Below are 14234 nucleotides of genomic sequence, written 5' to 3' on the forward strand. Positions count from 1 at the left end.
ATTCTGACCTGTATAATATAGCTAAGATTTCTGAAGAACATGGACTCCAGATTAACTGCAATAAGTCAGCTGTTATGCTATTTGGCCGAACGTCGATTATTAACACGCTCAAGCATGCAATAATTGTTGAGTCCAAAGGGGCAATATTACCAGTAGTTAATGAATACAAAAATCTTGGATTGATTTTTGACTCCCAATTACGTTTCAAAAAGCATATATCTCAAATAATTAATAAAGCGTTTACAAATATTAAACTAATATCACAGACAGTATATGTTGTCTGTGCTAATATTTAATAGCCGATTTCTTATTAATCGTAGTATTAAGGTTATGCTTTGTGAATCCTTAGTGCTTTCCCAATTTAACTATTGTGATAGTGTGTATGGCCCATGTATCGACAAAAGAGACTGCAATCGAATTCAGAGAATGTAGAATTCTTGCCTTAGACTAATATTTGGTATCCGAAAATACGACCGGATTACACATAAATTAAAATCCCTCCAGTGGCTTGATATGAACAACAGAAGAATATTACATTCTGCCTGTTTGTTCCATGGCATACTTCAAACCAAAACACCGTCATATTTATTTGAAAAGGTAACATACAGAGCTGACGTCCATAATGTCAATGTTAGAGATCGGTTTTTTATAACTATACCTACTCACAAAACGTCACTATTTAAACGCTCCTTCAGTTACAATATTGCAAAGACGTATAATGAATTACCATCTCATTTAAAACATTTATCCGAAAGTCTTTTTAAAAAACGCTTGCGCCTCATACTCCTTGCAAGACAGCATTAAGTTCCTTCGTTAACATCATTATTGCTATAATTTTTTTTTTTTACATTTTTTTTTTAGGTTTTCATTTGTGCCTTTATACTGAATAGTTTTTATTATCATATAGTTTTTTCTTGCTAGGTTTTTTTTTATGTCTTGGTCTCTTGTTGTTAATTTCATATGTAGGGGGTTGAGTGGTAGAGTAGACGGAATAACACGGTTTATTCCAGTCTGAACTTCGCCCTATTGAGTCACCCATTAGGTAATGTAATGTATAATATCTGTTCTTTGTATGGTGTGTGCTCAATAAATGTCATTATTATTATTATTATTATTATTCAAAGGACACGTGTTCATCAAATATGCATAAAACGAAGCATAAAAGGCATTGTTTATCAAAATATAATGCATTTTGACATTCCAGGTTCCCCGGTACGTTGGTAACCTTTGATCCTTTGAGCCCAAATTCAATAGGGTTCTTACTTCCATCAGGAGAAACCTTTATACTCAGTGTCAGGAGGCCACGAGTTCGGGAGTTATCGTGCGCACAGGTCGACAGACAACCGGACGGGCGGATGGACAATCACACTATCTGCTGTTAACACTTCTTTAATTTAATGTGCGCATGCGGAGGATAAGTAATATCAAGTGGCTTATTTATCGAGATATCTTTTTGAAATTTTAATCATGTTAAAGGCAAACATATCTCATATTCTAAACATTAGATGTGAGCATGCGCAATCTGCGAAATGTCATCTTTCTTATTTATGGAGATATTTTTGGAAACTTTAACCAAAGATGCTTCCAGTAAAAACAAGCATACCGCATATTGTAAAAATCAGATAGGCGCTTGCATACCCATCAGGGCAAAGTCCGTGTGCCGCAATTCTGCTTTCAGATCCTTCGCCAGCATCAGATCGCCGCTGCCCGCAAAAAATTTTCTGATTACTTTTCAGTACAATCTACCGAAAGAGATCCGATCATTATTTTTTATAGAAATCAAAAAATTAAGTTAGTTACCTCGTTAGTTACCTTAGTTATATATAGCGTTTCCTGTTTTCTCATGTAACAAAACGGTACTACTTTTCTCGAAAAGATGGTGCATCAAAGTTTGACAATATAGAAACGAACATTGGATCTTCTGAAGAATGATTGATAAAATTTCCGCTCTCTTAATGACTCGCGCCGAGCTCTACGACGACTCACGCCGCAACCATTTTTCTGCTCTCTTGGAACTAACTATAACTAGTCTCCCTACATCTCTGCAAAATCGTAACGTATGTTCTGTGAACCTAAGTTTATCGCTTCTAATCTCGCCCCAGACAGTCGCCAATGCACATCCATTAGTGACGAAATATCTGGAAGCTAATAAGCCGTAAAATATAGATCGCCAATTTTATTAAGGACCCATTGACTTTCACAATTTGAAAATTCAAATTTTGGAATAAACCGCTCTCTAATGACAACGCCCTGTATACTTCATAGTACTTATCCACTAAAATTGAGCTACCCTAGCAGAATTCAAAACAATAAACTCCATTTAAGGGCTCCCGTTACAATACCAATTGCAGATGGCCGCTTATGACATACTAACATTTTAAAAATAGAACACATACATGAACATTTAGTTGTAGGAGTTTGTATTAAGAAAAGCACAATTTGTAATGTCTTCTATTTTACTTCCATTATTAAAAGGGAATGCGATTTGCTACAAAGTTTTTTTATTTTAATTTTTTTATGACTTTTCGAATAAAACAAAAACCTTGGTTTAAAATTTCTTATGTAGTCTTGATTCTGCGCCCGATAAGAATGAAATATACAGGGTGTTGCATATAAAAACAAAAGGTTAACGTCAGAAGGCATTCTGATTATTAAATATGCGGGTCTGGTAGTAAAATATTAACGCTAATATTTGTTACTAACAGACTTCATACCGCCTTTTCTTGGATGGGACCTCACCTCGCGCACCCTGTGAACTACATGCCGCCTATTAGTCGATAATTTCTTGGATGGGACATACGCAAGGTTTCGGAGACTGCGCCGCCTCACCTCGCGCACATACTGAATCTCATAATGACTTATTTATATAGAAACCTTCGCGGGCATACGTCTAACGATTTCCCAAAGTTTCATCGCAACCGGATAAACGGTTTAGGTAGGCATAAGAGACATAGAAACAGTCATGCTTATTTATGTGTATTATTAATTATTAATAAATTGCCTCATAAATAACGGAGATAATCGACTGTTCTGGCACTTTTTACACCCTGTATACAATTGAACCTAAATTAAGGGTATGACATGGATTTATATGATCTTCGTGTTAGAATTCGGTAGGAAAATTACTTACTTCGATCTTAATCTCATTATTTATTACCGATTTCATAATTAACAAAAATTCCAAATGATTGATGGTTTTTCTTCATGTCCTTCAGCCTTTTTGGCGCGTGTATCGTTTGCTGATCGACGATATCTCAACCCAGCCTTTTACCTAAGCAAGCCGATAAACGACGGTCCATGCTATGCCTAGGAATTATCACGGTTGCAAAAAATACCCGAACGTCAGCTTTGTTTTATTAGTAACCGAACTTCTCGCCATTTTCTTGACAATTGACACTTTCTTACACAAAAGAAACATTGTCTTTTGAAATCGACTTTTAATTGCTTGCACCTGATAGTTTAGAGGGCGTCTCTTTAAATGAGTGTCCGCCGTTTTCGGAATATAATCGAAAAAAACTAGAGCATGGGATTTTCTCCCCCTTCTCCACTCTACGTCATAGCGAAATAAGGGACAGTGAGTACAAAACGTGTTTTTCTACGGTGAAGTTTTTAAAGCATATACACATTCGTGACATCCTGTATATTTGAACGCCTTTGAAAAAACACATTTGTTAAAAGAAGTACACTAAAATTAAGTCGGTAACAAAATAAACACCGCCGCCGCCACAACCCCTGTAATGTAATAATGAGAAGAAAACCACACAACTTTCCAGAGTACTAATTGAATTTGTCTCATCTTCACATTTTCTCGACATAGAATTACGAAAATGTGGTTAGAAAGTAATTTGTAGGGAATCACTCCGCATTGATTTAACTACCGAGGGCAACACCCTAACGATTTTGCTGCCTACAGCCCCACACACATCAGAAATTTGAATAAATACAAATAAACCTTCCAAAATTTTTTGCCCGTCAAAAATTCGTTGTACAGTTCGTTACTATTTATATATCCGGAATGATCAAGGCCGATGGCTTTTCGACCTTATCCTATCCCCCGAAAAAGATGAAGTATTAATTGACTCCTCTGGCATGTGCCAAATATTTTTACTTCCTTTGCAAACATTCGCGTTCCTATTTTTAGGTTTATGCTACAAATATGTAAAAATATGCGCCAGAGGCTCACAATGAAATCTTGGAAGTTCACACGACGGGCAACGTATTGGAGTTCAGCACCCCGTTTAATATTTAGTAGTTAACGCAATGATATACGGGAACGGGAAGTGATTATTTTAACTCAGTGGTCGAGTTGAATTGATTCCACTGCCTTAATTCGTTTGAATGAACCTTTGTGTTTAAGCACAACGGAAAATAACCATTGAGCACCTGGTTTACAATTAGAAGGGATTTATTCGCTTCTAAACTACCCCACCTACTTACATGTAAATTGAGCTCTCGTGTCTTCCAAATTATCGTGTAGTCAATCTTTTCGAACACCCTGCTATAGCTACAATGATGGATTATTTACGATTTCAGTGGTTCTTCCATCATTTAATCTTAAAAAACCACATGGAATTTTTATTTTCAAACAAGGGAGGGAATATGTAGATCTGTAGTACCAGGCGTACAGCCTCCTCCAGGCAAAATATCCATCGACGTCTGAAAATGACGAACGAAGGCACGACCTCGACCGGGAACACAGACGACTTTCGCCTGGAGATAGATACATCGCGTCCAAATGAAGCTACCACCATTCTGGCCAACCGACCCCGAAATGTGGTTAGAAGTAGAAGCCAAACGCCAGCGAGATCCGGGATATCCTCACCAAACCAGCCGAGGACAAGAAGTACGAAAAATTGAAATCAGAACTCATCGTAACCCACAAGCAGTGGATTAGAATGTTACTCGAACGGGAAGAACTAGGGGGCCGCAAGTCGTCGCTGTTCCTACGACACCTCCAAGGACTCGCAGGATCGTCCGTGGTTGACAATCTCCTAAGGTCTATGTGGAACAGCAGACCGCCGCACAATATCCAAGCCATTCTGGCGGTACAGAAAAAAACCAACTTGGGGGAGGCAGCCGAACTCGCCGACGCCATACATAGCACGAATCCACACGCAGAAGACGCATTCCAGCACGACAACCTCGACGATAACGCTATCCAGGAAACCATAAAAAAATTATCAAAGTCCTCGTGTGACATCGAAGAGACTTCAGCGTATTTTTGTGTGGCAGATCAAGTGTGTTATTAGCCAGTGTTGACTCCACCATCAATAAGATCTTGTCGAAGGCTACCACATTCCCTTTGTCGGTACCCACTTCCAACGTCCCCTTCACCCGCAATGCGCGTTTGAACTTTTGACTCCACCATCAGTAAGATCTTGTCAGCGCGCCGTGCAAAATTCTGCCACGCAGCAGTTGTGTGCGTCCACAAGATCTTTCCGACGACGATACCAATTTAAAAACAATTGGAGAAAAACTGTAGAAGAAGATAGAAAAAAAACTGAAAATTCTCGCATATACTGCCAGCCAGCCAAAGTAAGATTAAAAGCTACCTTTTTAGAAACAAATTTGCAAAAATGCGCTAAAAATAACGGTATAGATTGCGGAGCAAGCATAGCCCAACGGTACGAAAGTGGGAGAGCAGCCCGCAGCCGCACTCCAAGGAGGCAATACGAAACATACCACTGCACGCCCCGGAAAACTCTCAATTTTTCTCCCATTTAAGAATTGTTTATTTAGATTTGTTGTATTTACTTGAAAATGTGAAATTGCGCGTTAAAATGTAAGAAACATCTGGTCAATTTGCGTACGATATATAAAAGATGTTATCTGGAGGTTTTGCGACAAGTATCGGACGTAAGTTAATTCAGGCGCGTATTTGGGTGCTGATAACAAGGCCAACGTTGTACGCATTATTTTCTGAGTAAATGGGAGCGCGTTCCTTCGGAGCTGGCGTTCTCAAGGCTTTATTTCTAAATACTGGAAGGAGTTTTTTGTTTGGTGAAAGTGGGGTCTCGTTAAATACTGCAGACAACGAAAATGCAGCTGGTTCGCGACGGTTAGAAAAGAGTGTGCGTCCCTTGACGCTAATTATTTATTCGGGCTATAAAAATAGAGATTTTTATAATTTGTTATTCGTGAAAACTCGACAAGTATGCATTTTATTTTTTTTTTAAACTGTGAAGAAAGCTGTAGTTTAAAATACAAAAAACCAGGCGTCAAATTCTTGACAGAATAGCTTCCTATAGCTGAAACCAAAAATTGCCAACAAACGTACGTACGTACATACAGACGGAAAAAATAAGAAAGGTGCATTTTTTACGCATGCATTTTGTTTGCTTTTATTAGAGGGACCTACCATCCAAATTTCGTTAAAATTGCTCCTTAAATAAGAAAGTTGGATGTTGCACATGCGCAACACTATTTTTTGCGCATGCATTTTGTTAGCTTTTATTAAAAGGACCTACCATCTAAATTTCGTTAAAATTGTTCCATAAATAAGAAAGTTGCATTTCTGCGCAACACGATTTTTGCGCATGCATTTTGTTTGCTTTTATTAGAGGGACCTACCATCCAATTTTCGTTAAAATTGCTCCATAAATAAGAAAGTTGGATGTTGCACATGCGCAACTCGATTTTTTGCGCATGCATTTTGTTTTCTTTTATTAGGAGGACCTACCATCCAAATTTCGTTTTAATTGTTCCATAAATAAGAAAATTGCATTTCTGCGCATGCGCAACACGATTTTTGCGCATGAATTTTGTTTGCTTTTATTAAAGGGACTTACCATAGAAATTTCGTTTAAATTGCTTCAGAAACAAGATCGTTGCGTTTTGCACATATGCAACACAATTTTTTGACTTTGACAATTTTTTTCTCCGTTTTTTGATAATATAACCCGACCCAATTTTTTGTAGGTTGTACACAGGAAAATAAGGTCTTCCTAGCACATGCTAGGAAGCTAAAAATTTTATTCTTTAAAAGTTGCTTAAAATGGTCTAAAACGTCGACATTTGATGAAATTTTGAAATGTTCAAAAAACGGGTATCGCAATAGCTACCTAACACATGCTAGGAAGCTAAAAATCGTTTTTTATGATTGCTATGTCATTCATAGGTACCAAAGATAATATTCTCTTTGCCAATACGAACAACCGAGCTATGGCTCGTTAAAGGTTAGGCTCGAGGTTAGGTCTTGTTCGCCAAACAAGCTTTATTACAGAGTTTCAAAGTCAAACAACGGGAAAACTAGGCATTTTTCAGAAAAATAAATAATTTAAATCAATCTTTCTTTTAGAAAAAAAATAAAAATATTTATTTTCTTTCCATGAAATATGCGGTTTCTATAGGTTTATTGTTTGCTATATACAATCAAATTTCTGGTCTGGTCTTAGTTTTAACATCGACGTCAAAGTGATAAATAATCAAATTCGCGCTCGTGTTCAAAATTAAATGTTATAGTAGTGACTGTAAGTAAGTGATAAATATTGAATTGTTATTAATCACTCTATTTAAGGACCGTTAGTTATTTGATACTTGATACTTTGACATATGCCTATTAATTAAAGTTATATACAGTTACGTTACAATATCATAAACGTATCCGCTAGTTAGCTTACAAGTAAATGCAGTTCTGTGCAAGGGGTTGTTAACATACCCCAACATTGAAGAAATCCCATTCGTATATGTCCAGTCGATTGGCACTTGATAATGCGAATGCAGCTCAGATTTAAAACATCTTTCGGCGTACCCTCGGGCGTAAATAGGTACCTAAGCCACTGTTAATATTAGCGTACGAGTACAACAATGTCAATTGTAACGCTCGAATACCAATCTAGGGGTTGTTTTCAATATTTAGGGTAACTAACAGACAGCTAGCGTCCAGCTGTTTATTGAAACCCTCGAAAGCGTGCCAAAGTGTAATATAACTAATACGTCATTTACATAATTTAATTTAAATCGGTAATAAGCGTCTAAAACAGAAGAAGTGCTTTCCACTTGCACTTGAAAGCAGACAATTTCTTTGAATTCGTTAAAATTAGAATCGAGTGCTTTATAAAATTGGCAGAGGATGAAGAAAGACACTTATAAAAAGAACAAATTTAAGTCTGCTTAACGTCAACGTTAAAGGTCTTGATCCTTTTAGGATATCGTAAATGAAACTTTTAAGAATGTTCTGGTGCATCGTGCATCCCCTAAACAAATACCACGTGCATAAAAAGTCAAGTTGAACACGCCTTTGATTGACCTTACGACTTAAAAACCTTTAATTTGTCATTCTATGACTAATTCTTTTAACTGAGCGTGTTGAATAATTAAAAAAGACGGGTTGCAATCAAATCACAGTTGGCAATCTACAAAAAGGGGGGAGATTTCAAATTTAACGTTCTTATCATCGCTAACCAGATTACGGCCATGTGGCACGCTTTCAAAACCCCCGGATGGCACTTCGGGGCCCGAGGGAAGTTATTTATTGTTACTTCAGTGGCGCACGAGGAAGTTTTATGCACACATTTTCCCACGGACTAAATCAACAAGAGTTTGTTTACAATCCTACCCACATATTTGCCGATATCATGATCCGCAAATACAATACGAATCTCACAAATTACACAGACCGTTCAATTCACCTTAAAATTGTTTATAGCAATTTGTGACTCACATTTTGCAAAAGTTAACGCCCTCAACAATGATAAAGTGAATTATGGTCAAAAGGTAAAAACGGCCCGAAAAATTGTTATTCGTTACATTTTAATTAGCTACCGTAGGTGATTTCATAGGTTGACGCCCAGCATACCTGCAAAATTTGTTGTCTTCTCCCGCGCCAGTGATTGGTATGTTTAATTAAAATTCAGCAGTACCTCACTCATCCCACAAAACTGCACATTGATTATATTGTTAAAGAATCCCTTTTATCTGGTGTTTTATTATAAATGAGCATAATTAGTATGTGTTTACGAAATAAGTAACCTCAAACGTTTACGTACGAACTACAACCATTAATGCCGGATTACTAAACGGACTGCTAGAAGAGTGGGAAAAGCGAAGGAAAATATCGGTGTCAAAACGTAAACGAAAGGTAATTTAAAGTTTGATGGCGCTTGCGCTCTACTCGTACAGACCTCTGTACCGTTTAGTTTAGGCAATTTTCTTTCGTTCTTCGGCAGGAAGTCTATTAATTGGTGTTTTGTAAATTATTATTATAAGCAATCAGTAAATATTGTTTCAAATTCCAATTGAAAAAACTAAAAATCAGTACACTGAGCACCGGTAGTCGGTAGTGATTTTTCGCATTGCTCAAAAAGCCGGTGGCCTTTTTATATACGTACCTATTTTTTCTCGTGAATTACTATTTTATTTCATTTTAGCTTAAATTACCACGCACTTCTCTTTAATTGTAATTTATATTTAGTAAACAAACCGTAAATAAATTTAAGAAATAAAAAAGTAGAATCGAAAGCGGGCAAATTTGTAATATAAATAGTAGCGACACCCGGCGGAAGATTTGTTCAACTTTCTTAAAAGGAGCTTACGTTACGAGATAGGCAACACACAATGCAAATGAAATTTAAATATAATTTTCCTGAATACAAATTCTATGTCCTTGATACACGCTTTACACATTTTTGGAGCTTCCACCCTTCCTTCATCACCATTAGACTTTTATGCTTACTACGTATTTTCAGAGATTCGTCACGGATGATTCCTATCACATTTCGCTGCACACCTTCTGCTTTTTAGGTACTTGAAATTTGCTTGCAACTTCTTTTTTTCATACGTGCTCCATGCCTCCTCCATTCATTTTTTTTTATCGCTTCGTCGTTCACTCCTCTCTTTTCACACTTCATATCCATATCTCCTTTGTACCCCGTTGGAGACCCCTCCCCTACTTGACGCAGCCGAAGCACGCGCTTTCGCCACAAAAGTTACGTGCGAGACCCCCGCGTGCTCTTGAAGGTTCTGCCGCTGGAGTTGCCGATAGGAATGGCGTGGAGGACCTTACCAGGCTCCTCCCTGCGGAAGAACGTCCTCCACAGGCGCGTCCTGAAATCAGGATTTTGCCTGTAAGGGTCCCTCAACAACTCCCCAAGCGTCCGGACGTGACAACAATGAATCCAATCTTGAATGAATAAAAATACTAAGACATCATCTCCTGTTCTCTGCCTAGGCCCCCCCCCCCCTCATCCAGATGGCGATCCAGGGGCTGAGCGCCGGAACGCACCGGGGGGAGGGCCGAGTGAGCGTGTATCGGTTTTTGAAACATCTATTGGGTTCCTTATCGATCGCTCCCCCGCCCACCACCTCGGTGGGACGATGGCCTCTTTGGCTCTTTGGGAAAAGTCGAATACTCTCGTGATTCATGAACTACCGCCCCTGTGACCTCGTGCTCACATTTGTTTCCCGCCCCCGTCGTCTTAGATTTAAATCCAAAATTTGGAAATGATTTTGTCATGTGTCAGGGTACAAAAATGGTCAACTGTCAATATTTCTTATCGTTTCCAGCATAGAACTTGATATGAATGACGACGATGAAGATTCAATATTCGATCTTTATCAGCTCAATGAGCTACGTGCTAAAAACACGGACTCATTTCGCTGTTTAGCTCAAATTGTAGTTTCGCATAGTTCAATATTTCGCCACCCATTATACCCGTTCCCACCGTTAGAAGATCCTGGATTAGACGAAGCTGTCTCGCATAGAGGTACATGTCTTAATGAAAGAGCTCAGCGCAGTGGTATTTTGTAGAGAAGAGTATGAGCGACGACGGTGTAGGTGCCCAGTACTATTTAAACATGTGCCAATCGCTTAAGATCGTACCATTAAAGAGAGTTTCAAACTCGTTGATAACAACCGTTTTAAACCTGAAGGTAGTTTTTTGCGCTTTATACCTACTATTTCAGTACAATGTTTCAGTATTTTGGTTTAAAAGACAAGCAGATTAAAGCGATAACAGAAACATTAATGCGCAATAGATTTGTCCAACATTTAATTCTTGAAGACAATTGGTTAAGTACAACTTCTATGGAGTACATTAGCCAAATGTTAGCTAATAATTCTACTGTCTACTACTTAAATTTGCGAGAATGTCGGATTGGGCCCGAAGGTACTATGTAGTACCTATTTCATTTGTAAGTTGAGTTTTTGATTTAGGCGCTGCTGCGCTTAGCATGGGTATATCGAGTTCGATCTCGCTAATAGAGTTAGATCTCAGTTTCAACGATTTAGGTGATGACGGAGTTGAGCATCTCGAGGACTCTTTGGAAGATACGCGCTGTCTTCAGACTTTAAACTTGAGTCATAATAATCTTGGAGAGCGCGCTGCAAATACTTTGAGCTTTATTTTAACGTTTAATAGCTCATTGGCAGAGCTGGATCTGTCGTGGAATAATTTCAATACACCAAAAGGCACATAGGCCACATAGAATGACAACGATAACATTTCTTCTCACCAGGTAACAAGCTACTGTTTACAGCACTTGGTGGAAATGAGTCAATTCGCAAATTGAGTATAGCTTGGAATGGTATAAGTTCTAACGAAGCAACGCGACCCATGATGAATTATCTTTCGGCTAGTACATCCTTAGTCGAGTTCGATATCAGCAGCAATCGGTATTTGCATCATGCTTCCAAATAGAAATACTAATAAATAACTCAGTCTTACAGATGCCTCCTTTCGGAATGTGAGAAATGGTTTAGGCAAATGTAAAAAATTAAAAACACTCAAAATTGGAAATAATTTGCTTACTTCCGAAGAGGCGATGGAACTAATTAAATTGCTAGCGACAAGTCCCAAACTGTTAGAAGTTAATATGGAGAACACCTTTATTAAACCTGACTGCCTACCGGTATGGTACCTTTGTTTTAAGCTCTCAACGAGCTAGTATTTTCAGTTGTTGAAAGGTGTTTTAAAAAAAGGAAAACTTGTAACGATAGGAGTGTTAAACACCTACAGTATAAGAGGCCCAGACCATATGAAACTATTGTATGGTCGTGCCAATTTTTTAGCAAAGAAGAAAAAGAAAGATTTTGGGTAATACTTTATTTCGACATAACATACCGAGTATCCCAATTAAAATTGGCTCGTAGCTAAAGAATACAAAAAACAAAAACGGTAGTAGTACTCACAACCGAAGAGATTTTATTAGCAGGATCTCGCCCCTGAGATAGATAACTGGCCCCTTGTTCGCTTTCTCTCTGTAGTTCTACTTCCTGAAATTTAAAATCAGGGCTCGCGCGACAAGCGAGTGAAAAGTTATTACTGCTCTATATTCAATTCAATAGCGCTTCACCAATTCGTTGTCCGCAACCAACATTACATTTTAGCACCAGATAAATGATAAGATTTATAAAAAGTGCAATTAAATAAAATTACATTTAGAAAGCGGAGTTAATATCTATTACAAATAAAACAAATGTATAAAAATATGCAATAATTAATAAGAACATCTCACATATACCTATAGGAATTTAATTTTTTGCATTTGTATACTTTAAAATTTAATAACTTGAAAGTCTAACACAGTTGCTAATTCTGTTAACATGTCATGTATACTTCCAGGATCTTCGTAGGTCAGCTACCAAATGAAGAATTAATAATAGAAGATTTCAGAGCATTACTGAAAAAAAGTAAGATCAAACTGGATGAAGATTTACTTGCAGCAATAATGCAAAAATTCCCTGGAGCTAAGCAAAAAATAAGTTGTGCGGATTTACAAGCAAGTTACGTGACATATTATCCTGACACTGTAATCAAATCTAAACCGGTGGAAGAAAAACCAGTGGAATTACCAAGTGAAAAGACGGAGTTGGACCCGCATTGAAATTAGTCAAGTGTAAAAATTCTGGCAGCTATGTCGTCAATAAGCCAATCGATACCACTTAGTAAATTTTCGCCAGTTACCGCACTGCACCATATAATCTTCCAATGATGTGTTTTTATTTTGGCCAATTCTAATATCTGCGAAATAAATTATGAGGAATTGCGGGTACTTTACTTGTTTACCTCTTGTAGTTCCGTTGCAGAAAATGCACCAGGAAGATCTTGTTTGTTAGCGAATACCAAAAGCGTAGCTCCTGCTAGCCTCTGAAAATGAAATTTTGAAATAAATGATGCAGTAAGCGTGTCTCAAACCTCCTCTTTTAACAACGTGAACAACTCTGCTCTACAATCGTCCAACCTTCTTTTATCTGCACTATCGACAACCCAGATTAAACCATCTGTACATTCAAAGTAATTTCGCCAATACGATCTCAAAGATTTTTGGCCACCGACATCCCACATGTTCAGCTTGTAGCTGAAATAACAACTTCAATGAAATCGACTCACATAAACACTCACTCACTCTCTGTGCTCCAAGGTTTTTATATTAAAACCTAAAGTCGGAGATATCGTATCTATCCTCTCACCATTGAAACGTTTCAAAATTGTCGTCTTACCGGCATTGTCTAATCCACTGTTGTATAATTAAGAAAAATGCGTACAAGAATAGGCTAACGGGGGCTTAACGTATTTAAAGGATACAGCATTAGAATTCGCATCTCTTTTTCTTTCTGCTTCATTTTTCTTAACACTGTTAAGAATCCCATTTCGACGGATAGAGAATTTAACAATAAATTAACAAATTTTGAAAATTAAATCTTAAATTTGTCGAAAATTTTGGAGGTTATATTTAAGTACTATCTTGATCGTTTCATTGATAGATGCCGCCACAGTCTAGATTTTGTGGTAAGCGGTATAAACAAATATAGCTACTGTCGCCTTATAATCGTGGTGGGCGATAACAAATTGTTATAATAATTTAACTTTACAATAACTGTATTGTAACGCTCCGGGAGCTATCGACCATCTGGAAAACACGTAAGTTTTGCAATGTCCTTTAAAGTTCTATAACAGTTTTCCAGAGTTTGTCAACATCTATTTGTGTTTGGGTTTTTTCATGGCTTTCTAGACTCTTTTCATAGTGCACTATCTTTTCTCGGTTTTTGATATCCTTTTTAACTTTAAAGTACTTTTCCAGAGGACTGCAGGTTCTTCTAATTATTGTAATAGTTAGTAATGACAGCGCGCTGGGAAGAGTTACATAAAGAATCTCCGAAAAGATTCTCAAAATGGTTTTGGAAGTCACTTGAAATCCTACAGCGTGAACAAAATGATGTACCTTAGTTCCTCGCCTCATTTCCTATTATACAGGCTATAATAAAAATGATCATGAGACATTAAGCAATTTATGTA

The 14234-nt window shown here is 37.5% G+C and overlaps 3 protein-coding genes across 6 annotated transcripts in view; 1 reads left to right on the forward strand and 2 right to left on the reverse strand.

The window, feature by feature from the left end:
- LOC116168072 (CD109 antigen) overlaps positions 1-9041 on the reverse strand; it is a 42310-nt gene extending 33269 nt beyond the window's left edge. The window contains exon 1 of the mRNA XM_031483728.1: positions 8798-9041. The gene's annotated coding sequence lies outside the window, so the exon portion shown is untranslated. The remainder of the gene's footprint in view (positions 1-8797) is intronic.
- Positions 9042-10377: 1336 nt separating this feature from the next.
- LOC116160604 (leucine-rich repeat-containing protein 74A-like) lies at positions 10378-12845 on the forward strand. Of its 3 annotated transcripts, XM_031473842.1 has the most exons (8): positions 10411-10703; positions 10748-10869; positions 10916-11105; positions 11153-11407; positions 11455-11611; positions 11658-11847; positions 11893-12032; positions 12561-12845. In XM_031473842.1, exons 1-8 carry the CDS (start codon positions 10517-10519, stop codon positions 12820-12822), a joined length of 1503 nt encoding a protein of 500 aa, XP_031329702.1. In that variant the 5' UTR covers positions 10411-10516; the 3' UTR covers positions 12823-12845. The 3 variants fall into 3 exon arrangements, with proteins under 3 accessions (XP_031329704.1, XP_031329702.1, XP_031329703.1); XM_031473844.1 differs by lacking the exon at positions 11893-12032 and having other exon boundaries at positions 10378-10703; positions 12561-12685; XM_031473843.1 differs by lacking the exon at positions 11153-11407 and having other exon boundaries at positions 10415-10703; positions 11476-11611.
- Positions 12376-13712, reverse strand: LOC116160606 (ADP-ribosylation factor-like protein 2). 2 transcript variants are annotated; one of them, XM_031473846.1, is made up of 6 exons: positions 13524-13712; positions 13345-13455; positions 13134-13296; positions 13005-13085; positions 12791-12959; positions 12376-12618 (listed from the first exon to the last, which is right to left on the reverse strand). In XM_031473846.1, the coding sequence occupies exons 1-5, from the start codon at positions 13586-13588 to the stop codon at positions 12825-12827; spliced, it is 555 nt and encodes a 184-aa protein (XP_031329706.1). In that variant the 5' UTR covers positions 13589-13712; the 3' UTR covers positions 12376-12618; positions 12791-12824. The 2 variants fall into 2 exon arrangements, with proteins under 2 accessions (XP_031329706.1, XP_031329705.1); XM_031473845.1 differs by having other exon boundaries at positions 12376-12959.
- Between the last annotated feature and the right edge of the window lie 522 nt (positions 13713-14234).

Source organism: Photinus pyralis, unplaced genomic scaffold, assembly GCF_008802855.1.
Source record: "Photinus pyralis isolate 1611_PpyrPB1 unplaced genomic scaffold, Ppyr1.3 Ppyr1.4_LG1, whole genome shotgun sequence".
Lineage (NCBI taxonomy): Eukaryota > Metazoa > Arthropoda > Insecta > Coleoptera > Lampyridae > Photinus > Photinus pyralis.

Bases quoted from the DNA above. Each gene is read 5' to 3' on its own strand.
- LOC116160606 (XM_031473846.1), bottom strand. From the start codon at position 13,588: ATGGGATTCTTAACAGTGTTAAGAAAAATGAAGCAGAAAGAAAAAGAG. The intron at 13,297-13,344 runs GTGAGTGAGTGT...TTGTTATTTCAG, and splicing joins AAAACCTTGGAGCACAGAGA to CTACAAGCTGAACATGTGGG. The intron at 13,086-13,133 runs GTTTGAGACACG...TTTCATTTTCAG, and splicing joins TCACGTTGTTAAAAGAGGAG to AGGCTAGCAGGAGCTACGCT.
- LOC116160604 (XM_031473842.1), top strand. From the start codon at position 10,517: ATGAATGACGACGATGAAGATTCAATATTCGATCTTTATCAGCTCAAT. The intron at 11,106-11,152 runs GTACTATGTAGT...TTTTTGATTTAG, and splicing joins ATGTCGGATTGGGCCCGAAG to GCGCTGCTGCGCTTAGCATG. The intron at 11,612-11,657 runs GTATTTGCATCA...TAAATAACTCAG, and splicing joins TTCGATATCAGCAGCAATCG to TCTTACAGATGCCTCCTTTC.